We start from the raw sequence: 12,500 nt of genomic DNA on the forward strand, positions 1-12,500 counted from the left end.
GTATAGTATAGTGTGAGAGTGCAGTGTATAGTGTAGTGTATAGTGTATAGTATAGTGTGAAAGTGCAGTGTATAGTGTAGTGTACAGTGTGAGAGTGCAGTGTATAGTGTAGTGTATAGTGTATAGTATAGTGTGAAAGTGCAGTGTATAGTGTAGTGTGTAGTGTATAGTATAGTGTGAGAGTGCAGTGTATAGTGTAGTGTGTAGTGTATAGTGTAGTGTGAGAGTGCAGTGTATAGTGTAGTGTATAGTGTATAGTATAGTGTGAGAGTGCAGTGTATAGTGTAGTGTGTAGTGTATAGTGTAGTGTGAGAGTGCAGTGTATAGTGTAGTGTATAGTGTATAGTATAGTGTAGTGTATAGTGTAGTGTGAGAGTGTAGTGTATAGTGTAGTGTATAGTGTATAGTATAGTGTAGTGTATAGTGTAGTGTGAGAGTGTAGTGTATAGTGTAGTGTATAGTGTATAGTATAGTGTGAGAGTGCAGTGTATAGTGTAGTGTATAGTGTATAGTATAGTGTGAAAGTGCAGTGTATAGTGTAGTGTATAGTGTATAGTATAGTGTGAGAGTGCAGTGTATAGTGTAGTGTGTAGTGTATAGTGTAGTGTGAGAGTGCAGTGTATAGTGTATAGTATAGTGTGAGAGTGCAGTGTATAGTGTATAGTATAGTGTGAGTGCAGTGTATAGTGTATAGTATAGTGTGAGAGTGCAGTGTATAGTGTAGTGTACAGTGTGAGAGTGCAGTGTATAGTGTAGTGTATAGTGTATAGTATAGTGTGAAAGTGCAGTGTATAGTGTAGTGTGTAGTGTATAGTATAGTGTGAGAGTGCAGTGTATAGTGTAGTGTGTAGTGTATAGTGTAGTGTGAGAGTGCAGTGTATAGTGTATAGTATAGTGTGAGAGTGCAGTGTATAGTGTATAGTATAGTGTGAGAGTGCAGTGTATAGTGTATAGTATAGTGTGAGAGTGCAGTGTATAGTGTATAGTATAGTGTGAGAGTGCAGTGTATAGTGTAGTGTGTAGTGTGAGAGTGCAGTGTATAGTGTATAGTATAGTGTGAGAGTGCAGTGTATAGTGTATAGTATAGTGTGAGAGTGCAGTGTATAGTGTATAGTATAGTGTGAGAGTGCAGTGTATAGTGTAGTGTATAGTGTGAGAGTGCAGTGTATAGTGTAGTGTATAGTGTGAGAGTGCAGTGTATAGTGTATAGTATAGTGTGAGAGTGCAGTGTATAGTGTATAGTATAGTGTGAGAGTGCAGTGTATAGTGTAGTGTATAGTGTGAGAGTGCAGTGTATAGTGTATAGTGTGAGAGTGCAGTGTATAGTGTAGTGTATAGTGTATAGTATAGTGTGAGAGTGCAGTGTATAGTGTAGTGTATAGTGTATAGTATAGTGTGAGAGTGTAGTGTATTGTGTGGTGTATAGTGTAGTGTATAGTGTGAGAGTGTAGTGTATAGTGTGAGAGTGCAGTGTATAGTGTAGTGTATAGTGTAGTGTATAGTGTGAAAGTGCAGTGTATAGTGTAGTGTATAGTGTGAGAGTATAGTGTGTAGTGTAGTGTATAGTGTATAGTATAGTGTGAAAGTGTAGTGTGTAGTGTAGTGTATAGTGTAGTGTTTAGTGTGAGTGCAGTGCAGTGTGTAGTGTGTAGTACAGTATATAGTGTGAGAGTATAGTGAGAGAGTATAGTGTGTAGTACAGTATATAGTGTGAGTATAGTGTGTAGTACAGTATATAGTGTGAGAGTATAGTGTGTAGTACAGTATAGTGTGTAGTACAGTATATAGTGTGTAATACAGTATATAGTGTGAGAGTATAGTGTGTAGTACAGTATAGTGTGTAGTACAGTATATAGTGTGTAATACAGTATATAGTGTGAGAGTATAGTGTGTAGTACAGTATATAGTGTGTAGTACAGTATATAGTGTGAGAGTATAGTGTGTAGTACAGTATATAGTGTGTAGTACAGTATATAGTGTGAGAGTATAGTGTGTAGTACAGTATATAGTGTGAGAGTATAGTGTGTAGTACAGTATATAGTGTGTAGTACAGTATATAGTGTGAGAGTATAGTGTGTAGTACAGTATAGTGTGTAGTACAGTATATAGTGTGTAATACAGTATATAGTGTGAGAGTATAGTGTGTAGTACAGTATATAGTGTGTAGTACAGTATATAGTGTGAGAGTATAGTGTGTAGTACAGTACATAGTGTGTAGTACAGTATATAGTGTGAGAGTATAGTGTGTAGTACAGTATATAGTGTGAGAGTATAGTGTGTAGTACAGTATATAGTGTGTAGTACAGTATATAGTGTGAGAGTATAGTGTGTAGTACAGTATATAGTGTGTAGTACAGTATATAGTGTGAGAGTATAGTGTGTAGTACAGTATATAGTGTGTAGTACAGTATATAGTGTGAGAGTATAGTGTGTAGTACAGTATAGTGTGTAGTACAGTATATAGTGTGTAGTACAGTATATAGTGTGAGAGTATAGTGTGTAGTACAGTATAGTGTGTAGTACAGTATATAGTGTGAGAGTATAGTGTGTAGTACAGTATATAGTGTGTAGTACAGTATAGTGTGTAGTACAGTATATAGTGTGTAGTACAGTATATAGTGTGTAGTACAGTATATAGTGTGTAGTACAGTATATAGTGTGAGAGTATAGTGTGTAGTACAGTATATAGTGTGTAGTACAGTATAGTGTGTAGTACAGTATATAGTGTGTAGTACAGTATATAGTGTGAGAGTATAGTGTGTAGTACAGTATATAGTGTGTAGTACAGTATATAGTGTGTAGTACAGTATATAGTGTGAGAGTATAGTGTGTAGTACAGTATATAGTGTGTAGTACAGTATAGTGTGTAGTACAGTATATAGTGTGTAGTACAGTATATAGTGTGTAGTACAGTATATAGTGTGTAGTACAGTATATAGTGTGTAGTACAGTATATAGTGTGTAGTACAGTATAGTGTGTAGTACAGTATATAGTGTGTAGTACAGTATATAGTGTGAGAGTATAGTGTGTAGTACAGTATATAGTGTGTAGTACAGTATATAGTGTGTAGTACAGTATAGTGTGTAGTACAGTATATAGTGTGTAGTACAGTATATAGTGTGAGAGTATAGTGTGTAGTACAGTATAGTGTGTAGTACAGTATATAGTGTGTAATACAGTATATAGTGTGTAGTACAGTATATAGTGTGTAGTACAGTATATAGTGTGTAATACAGTATATAGTGTGTAGTACAGTATATAGTGTGTAGTACAGTATAGTGTGTAGTACAGTATAGTGTGTAGTACAGTATAGTGTGTAGTACAGTATATAGTGTGTAGTACAGTATATAGTGTGTAGTACAGTATATAGTGTGAGAGTATAGTGTGTAGTACAGTATATAGTGTGAGAGTATAGTGTGTAGTACAGTATATAGTGTGTAGTACAGTATAGTGTGTAGTACAGTATATAGTGTGAGAGTATAGTGTGTAGTACAGTATATAGTGTGTAGTACAGTATATAGTGTGAGAGTATAGTGTGTAGTACAGTACATAGTGTGTAGTACAGTATATAGTGTGAGAGTATAGTGTGTAGTACAGTATATAGTGTGTAGTACAGTATAGTGTGTAGTACAGTATATAGTGTGAGAGTATAGTGTGTAGTACAGTATATAGTGTGAGAGTATAGTGTGTAGTACAGTATATAGTGTGTAGTACAGTATAGTGTGTAGTACAGTATATAGTGTGTAGTACAGTATATAGTGTGAGAGTATAGTGTGTAGTACAGTATAGTGTGTAGTACAGTATATAGTGTGTAATACAGTATATAGTGTGTAGTACAGTATATAGTGTGTAGTACAGTATATAGTGTGTAATACAGTATATAGTGTGTAGTACAGTATATAGTGTGTAGTACAGTATAGTGTGTAGTACAGTATAGTGTGTAGTACAGTATAGTGTGTAGTACAGTATATAGTGTGTAGTACAGTATATAGTGTGTAGTACAGTATATAGTGTGAGAGTATAGTGTGTAGTACAGTATATAGTGTGAGAGTATAGTGTGTAGTACAGTATATAGTGTGTAGTACAGTATAGTGTGTAGTACAGTATATAGTGTGTAGTACAGTATATAGTGTGAGAGTATAGTGTGTAGTACAGTATATAGTGTGTAGTACAGTATAGTGTGTAGTACAGTATATAGTGTGTAGTACAGTATATAGTGTGAGAGTATAGTGTGTAGTACAGTATATAGTGTGTAGTACAGTATAGTGTGTAGTACAGTATATAGTGTGTAGTACAGTATAGTGTGTAGTACAGTATATAGTGTGTAGTACAGTATAGTGTGTAGTACAGTATATAGTGTGTAGTACAGTATAGTGTGTAGTACAGTATATAGTGTGTAGTACAGTATAGTGTGTAGTACAGTATATAGTGTGTAGTACAGTATAGTGTGTAGTACAGTATATAGTGTGAGAGTATAGTGTGTAGTACAGTATAGTGTGTAGTACAGTATATAGTGTGAGAGTATAGTGTGTAGTACAGTATAGTGTGTAGTACAGTATATAGTGTGAGAGTATAGTGTATTTACTGTTTATATTACACAGTAAATAAAGCAGGCTGAGTTGTTTTCCGTCTCTCTCTCTTTGTGCCGTGATCCGAGCTGTAAAACCTAAAGGATATGACGAGGGGATAATTAGCGTGGACTGACAGCCTCGGCACCTGCATTTTCTCACCAAGTTGAGAAGTAATGAAAGATACAACAGGACTGTCATCACCTTTTGAGTTCCTGATCGCATTATCAAAACTACAGCGGCGCTTGGCATCTGGGTGTGACCTTGTTAACTGCCAGGGTAATTAAGTTTAACCAATTGGGAGAGAGAATGATAAATTATTAGCGGGAAGATTTTGTTCGCGTTTTATTAAATTGGCCTGTCAAAGGGGGTCGGCCAAATTATCTGGGGCCTCGTTTGCTGGAGGCCGGCCATATTGCTGCATCTGTTACAATTATTTATAATTTCAAGCAGTCCCCTTCACCAAAAAAAAAGAAAAAGGAAGGAAGGAAGAAAAAAAACAGCCGACAGAGTTCGGCAGCAGCAGTAACCACATGAAGCAATTTACAAATTATCTGTGTTTGAGGGCTTTTCTCTCATTTCCAGCCAGCGGGAGGGGGTGGGGGTGGGGGGAGTGTATAGTGTGAGAGATGAAGAAAGAGAGAGAGAGAGAGAGCGAGAGAGAGAGAGATGGAGGGAGGAGAGGGAGGAGTGGTGTAATTACAGAACGCGATTAGGCTCTTGTGGGATCTGGCTGGGCAGGAACATATGGACGGGTTTGTGATTTTGCTCCCTGAGGCTCGTGACCCGTCTGCTGCATGCAAATGAGAAAGAATTTGAGTTAACATTGAAAATCCACCGTTTACAACACAAAACAAACCGGACCAACCACAGTGTGCCAACACAGGACCTAAATCCCACACACAACCTGAACAACTCAAATCAAGTCAAGAACCATGACATCTAGAGCAGAGCCAGAACAAAGTCCAACCCAAAACTCAGAGAAGAACTAAAGTGAAGCCTGAACACAGCGGGGAAGAACCAGGCCAGAACCCTGAGCTCAGTAAAAACAAACTGTACACTAACATGATGTCCCAGCAGGTAAGAAGTAAATAGCATGAAATGTTTAGTGTTACTTAAAGGTGCGGTCTCCGTTGTTTGAAAGCCGATGTCGACATATAAAATCACCAAAACAAACACGCCCCTAACCCAAACGGGTCCCACCCCTGTATCGATAGCTCCGCCCACACATAAGTACGTAACCCGGGCGACTAACAGAAAGAAACGTGTCTTTATCATAGCTGAAGGGAAGAACAATACGATTGTAGATGAACAAACAAGCATGTAAAAAAAAAAAAAAGCACATAAAAAATGTGTTGAGCTAGTTAGGGCATATAGACACAGCTACTACCATCAGCACTGATCAACACCTTGACAAGCCAAGTCAGAACCAGCTGGGGTCAGTACGAGACACAAACTCCACACGACACACGTCATTCGCTCATGTAGAACTCCTGCAGAAACTCAGGAGAAGACTCATGAACCTAATGAACAAGGAACCAGTCCCAGACCTGGACTGAGAAAGAACCCTGGAGATGAACAAGAGCCCGAGAAGAACCCGTCCTCTTGTGTTCGACTCCATCATCAGTTTATTCAGATTTAAAGCTACATGAAGACTGTCGATGTAGTGTGATCTTTCTCCGTCTGGTCCATCAGAGTGAAACATTTAAAGCTTAAACACACTGGTGGGCTCTCAGTATGCAGCACACACACACACACACACTCCTGATCAAAGGAAACATGGGTACTCTCCTAAACATGACCCCACATAACCAGGTGTATGTGTGTGTGGCTGATACTTCAATTATACATCTGACAGCTCCTGAGTTCGATAATGCTAATCACTAAAACACACACACGCACACACACACACACACACACACACGCACGCACACACACACGCACGCACGCACGCACACACATACACAGAGAGAGCACTAACGGGAGGACTATACAACTTTCATCACATCACTCAAGGCTTACCAAATACTTTTATTATTTTTTAATTTAAACTTTATTCAAAAAATTTAAAAACACCAAAAAAATGCTAAAATAAAAACAAAAACATTTCGATGACATTAAAGGTTAAAGGTCAATTTCCTTTATGAATTTGTGTCCCGAACATAAGTGTGTAGCACAAACGTACACTTTAATTCAGTTCGCTCTCATCTCAGTGGTACATTTATAAACCAATCATATGTATAGTGGGTTCTACATAATACACACACACGGCATCATGGTTAATACACACACACACACACACACACACACGGCATCATGGGTAATACACACACACACACTCCCATACACCCCAACATCAAAGTAACCATGTCTGTTAATTATTTAAGCTCCAAAACGGGTCCAATGATGAAGAAGGCATGAGTGCTGTTTCCTGGAACTGGTGAATATAATTCTCCTTATTTCAGAGTGTTTATAAAGAGAAGCTGTGGATCTTCTTCCCTGAATAACCTTTAGACTGTAATTACCAAGAACCATTCACACTCCACCCGTCTCCATCACTGACCACTCCATCATGTCAGCTCCAGGATGTAGTGGATTTCTGACATGACTCTGATCCTCACACGTACAACAGCTCCGGCTTACAGCTGCATTTAGCCTCTATACAGGACAGTTAGAGAAGGGGCATCACCCATATCACCCTCCACATCACATCACCCCCATACCACCCATGGGGGGACATCACATCACCCCCCCACACACATCACCCTGGATTGTCCCTTTATCTCGGGGACCGACCCTTTATCTCGGGGACCGACCCTTTAACTCGGGGACCGACACTAACTCGGGGACCGACACTAACACTGGGACCGACACTAACACTGGGACTGACACTAACACTGGGACTGACACTAACACTGGGACCGACACTTACTCTGGGACCGACACCAACACTGGGACCGACACTAACTCTGGGACCGACACTAACACTGGGACCGACACTAACACTGGGACTGACACTAACACTGGGACTGACACTAACACTGGGACCGACACTAACTCGGGGACCGACACTAACACTGGGACCGACACTAACTCGGGGACCGACACTAACACTGGGACTGACACTAACACTGGGACTGACACTAACACTGGACTTGCACAGCACAGTACCACTTTATACACACCATACTGCACATGGACACTTTAAGGACAATCATTAAAACCATACGCATTTACGTATATTTATGTACAGTACAGACCAACAGTTTGGACACACCTTCCAAAAGTTTGGACACACCCCCTTTTCAACAGGACAATGACCCCAAACACACCTCCAGGCTGTGTAAGGGCTATTTGACCATGAAGGAGAGTGATGTGGTGCTGCACCAGATGACGGCCTCCACAGTCACCGGACCTGAACCCGATCGAGACGGTTTGGGGTGAGCTGGACCTCAGAGTGAAGGCAAAAGGGCCAACACGTGCTAAGCATCTCTGGGAACTCCTTCAAGACTGTCGGAAGACCATTTCAGGTGACGACCTCTTGAAGCTCATCAAGAGAATGCCAAGAGTGTGTGCAAAGCAGTAATCAGAGCAAAAGGTGGCGACTTTAAAGAACCTAGAATATGACATATTTTCAGTCGTGTCACACTTTTTGTTACGTACGTATATAATTCCACATGTGTTAATTCATAGTTTTGATGCCTTCAGTGTGAATCTACAATTTTCATAGTCATGAAAATAAAGAAAACTCTTTGAATGAGAAGCTGTGTCAAACTTTTGGTCTGTACTGTATATTCATTATATTTCACTTATATTTTATACTTTATTTTTATATTCTCCTTTTGGTTATATTTTTTATCCCTAATGGCGTTCCTTATGTTTGAATAGCGGACAGATAGAAAAGGCATTTCACTGCATGTCTGTACTCTGTATGTGTGACAAATAACATTTGATTTGGATTTGAAATCTAAGCAGCTTTGAGTTTGCAGCAGAAGCTTTAAATGGGTGAAGTTTTAGCAAGAACTGAAGAGTCTTAAGATTTGGGACAGATCCTTAAACAGCCTGGGTTTCAGTGAGAAGAGTAATTTGGGCAGAAGCCGGACAATGTCTGGCACTGAATCACACCAAATCTCTCACTAATGACAGCCCATGCAGGATGGAGGTGTGTGTGTGTGTGTGTGTGTGTGTGTGTGTGTGTGTTTCACTCTGAATTGCTGCCCAGTACAATTATGATTTGGACTTTAGAGCCCAGGAAGCGTGGTGCGTGTGGGGCAAAGTGATGGATGGCGACCTGAAACACACACTCCCAATCAGAGTAGAGTGCAGCCAGGAACCCACCAATGGGAGCTCCCTATCTGGGATCGCCGTGGCAGCGGACCACCTGGCAACAGTGGCTGAGTAGGCAAAAAAAATAAATGCTGCATTCCACCTGAATCTACACAGGCCTTCAGACTCAGCATCCACACCCCAAAGCCCGATCCGGGTCACGGCACCACGGCAACCAAATGAACTGAAAGTGCTTTTTGTCTCCACCTCCTTCGAACTGCTGGATCCTGTCATAACATTTTCAGTTCTGACTCAGTGAGGGTGAAATGGTGTAGAAGTTAAATCCTCAAATCTCACAGCCCTTTTTATGAACAGCAGCGTCTCTGTAAGACACAGCTTAATATTACAGTATGTTATTGTTTCTATAGTAACGGCTCGTTCACAGGGACTGTACTCCAGGCAGTCCACATAAACGTGTGTTAAAAACGGTTGAAATGGTGACGTTAGGAGCTATTTATTAACATCTGTAGACGTCAGCGGTGCTGGTGCTGTGTGTAAGGGAAGTGTGTGTGTGTCACTCAGGATCTTCTATACCAGCAGTTAGTTATATATCTGTGTCATTTGTTGTTAGCTATGAAGTGGCTGATCAGTCGGATGAGGAGTGTGATAAATAAATGTAGAGTCCTGACTGTGTGTGTTTCTGTGCCTCCTGCTTCTTTCCCTCCTCAGCACACTGTTCAAAGCCCCTTATTTAAATCAGAGATCACCCTCACACACACACACACCATGGGGCGAGAGAGAGAGAGAGAGAGAGAGAGAGAGAGAGAGAGAGAGAGAGAGAGCGATCCCCCACCAACCCACACTTTGATCATCTCCATCACAGACTCGCAAACATTTAAATTTAAAATGAAACCCTGCTCAAGAAAAAACACCGGTGCATTACAGCTGTACAGGTGTTCTAGTTGTTACGGAATTCTGGATTATAAAGAAACACACACTCCTGTCGGGGCAAATTAATAAAAGCCCCACTGACCGTGCAGCACGTCAGGATACCTGATCTGCTCACTTTCATGTGTGTGTGTTAAGGAGAAGCTGTGACGCGTGTTCAGTAAACACAAGTTCATATTAATGCAGGGCCTTGAATCACGGAGTCTACAGTCACACCAGAAAGACTGTGTTACTGTACACACACACACACACACACACACACATATATACACACACACACACACACACATACACATATATATATACACACACACACAAACACACACACACACATATATATACACACACACACACACACGTACACATATATATACACACACACACACACAAACACATCCATACACACACCACAAACACACACACACCACACGCACACACACTAACACCACATACACACCACACACCAACCAAACACACACACACACACCACACCACACACATATACACACTACATACACCACACATACACACACAAACACCACAGCACGCACACACAGCACACACACACACACACACACACACACACCACACACATGCACCTCCTTTTCCTGGAATGCAGCCCTGCAGATCTGAACAGTAATTACTGAGGGAACTTTGCCTAGTTGTATTTAATGACTCACTAATTGATCCATTTATATTTGAACGCTGAACACTGAATTAATGGATGTTAACAAAAGAGGAAGGAGGGATTCGCTCACGCTCATGTGGCCGCTCGCTTTAATGACTCTGAGCTTTTATCTAAAAATCAGCGCTAAAAAGTTCTACAGCTAGATTATGTTCCCTCCCTGAGCACATGCTGGCAACCAGCAGAGCGAAGCCACCTGTGGTCCATCAGGTGCTGCAGGGCGAGAACCTGATAACAAACCTGATTAATCAGACCTCACACATCCAATGTGAAGGCACTCGGTGTAGCAGTCTGATCTCAGCCGAGAGAATTATACAGATATGAACAAACTCTAAATGTAATAACTTTAATCTGGTACATGGTGTAGCGCACACTAGGACACTCTGTAGGGTGTAGCGCACACTAGGACACTCTGTAGGGTGTAGCGCACACTAGGACACTCTGTAGGGTGTAGCGCACACTAGGACACACTGTAGGGTGTAGCGCACACTAGGACACACTGTAGGGTGTAGCGCACACTAGGACACACTGTAGGGTGTAGCGCACACTAGGACACACTGTAGGGTGTAGCGCACACTAGGACACTCTGTAGGGTGTAGCGCACACTAGGACACACTGTAGGGTGTAGCGCACACTAGGACACACTGTAGGGTGTAGCGCACACTAGGACACTCTGTAGGGTGTAGCGCACACTAGGACACTCTGTAGGGTGTAGCGCACACTAGGACACTCTGTAGGGTGTAGCGCACACTAGGACACTCTGTAGGGTGTAGCGCACACTAGGACACTCTGTAGGGTGTAGCGCACACTAGGACACTCTGTAGGGTGTAGCGCACACTAGGACACTCTGTAGGGTGTAGCGCACACTAGGACACTCTGTAGGGTGTAGCGCACACTAGGACACACTGTAGGGTGTAGCGCACACTAGGACACTCTGTAGGGTGTAGCGCACACTAGGACACTCTGTAGGGTGTAGCGCACACTAGGACACTCTGTAGGGTGTAGCGCACACTAGGACACTCTGTAGGGTGTAGCGCACACTAGGACACACTGTAGGGTGTAGCGCACACTAGGACACACTGTAGGGTGTAGCGCACACTAGGACACACTGTAGGGTGTACCGCACACTAGGACACACTGAAGGGTGTAGCGCACACTAGGACACACTGAAGGGTGTAGCGCACACTAAGACACTCTGTAGGGTGTAGCGCACACTAGGACACACTGTAGGGTGTAGCGCACACTAGGACACTCTGTAGGGTGTAGCGCACACTAGGACACACTGAAGGGTGTAGCACACACTAGGACACACTGAAGGGTGTAGCGCACACTAAGACACTCTGTAGGGTGTAGTGCTCACCTGATGGGACAGAGGGTGGGGTGTTACCAGCTGTTGGATCTGCTGAAGTTGGTCCTGAAGTTCAGAGACCTGCTTTTCCTTCTGACAAAGCTGTTCAGTGAGAGAGGCGTCTCTCTGTCGCAGCTGCTCCTCACTGACACGGAGGGCCTGGTAGGAAACACTCAACTCACTGTACAGCTGACACACACACACACACACACACACACACGCACACACACACATGCACACACATTATGCTGCACTTCAAAAAAAATCAACTTCAAATGGTGATGTGCTATACAAGACAGGTTGTGTGTGTGGTGTGTGTGTGTGTGTGGTGTGTGTTTGTGTGTGTTTACCTTGTGGTATGAGGCAGTGTGTGTGGTGTGTGTGTGTTTACCTTGTGGTATGAGGCACTGTGTGTGGTGTGTGTGTGTTTACCTTGTGGTATGAGGCACTGTGTGTGGTGTGTGTGTTTACATTGTGGTATGAGGCAGTGTGTGTGGTGTGTGTGTGTGTGTGTGTTTACCTTGTGGTATGAGGCAGTGTGTGTGTGTGTGTGTGTGTGTTTACCTTGTAGTATGAGGCGGTGTGTGGTGTGTGTGTGTGTTCACCTTGTGGTATGAGGCAGTGTGTGTGGTGTGTGTGTGTGTGTGTGTTTACCTTGTGGTATGAGGCAGTGTGTGTGGTGTG

At 42.1% G+C, this 12,500-nt stretch overlaps 1 protein-coding gene across 1 annotated transcript in view; it reads right to left on the reverse strand.

Annotated features, from left to right (window-relative positions):
• cntln (centlein, centrosomal protein) overlaps positions 1-12,500 on the reverse strand; it is an 87,300-nt gene that overhangs the window by 71,649 nt on the left and 3,151 nt on the right. Inside the window, exon 2 of the mRNA XM_047812802.1 lies at positions 11,829-12,005. Coding sequence (XP_047668758.1) covers positions 11,829-12,005 — 177 coding nt within the window. The remainder of the gene's footprint in view (positions 1-11,828; positions 12,006-12,500) is intronic.

Source organism: Tachysurus fulvidraco, chromosome 4, assembly GCF_022655615.1.
Source record: "Tachysurus fulvidraco isolate hzauxx_2018 chromosome 4, HZAU_PFXX_2.0, whole genome shotgun sequence".
Classification (NCBI taxonomy): domain Eukaryota; kingdom Metazoa; phylum Chordata; class Actinopteri; order Siluriformes; family Bagridae; genus Tachysurus; species Tachysurus fulvidraco.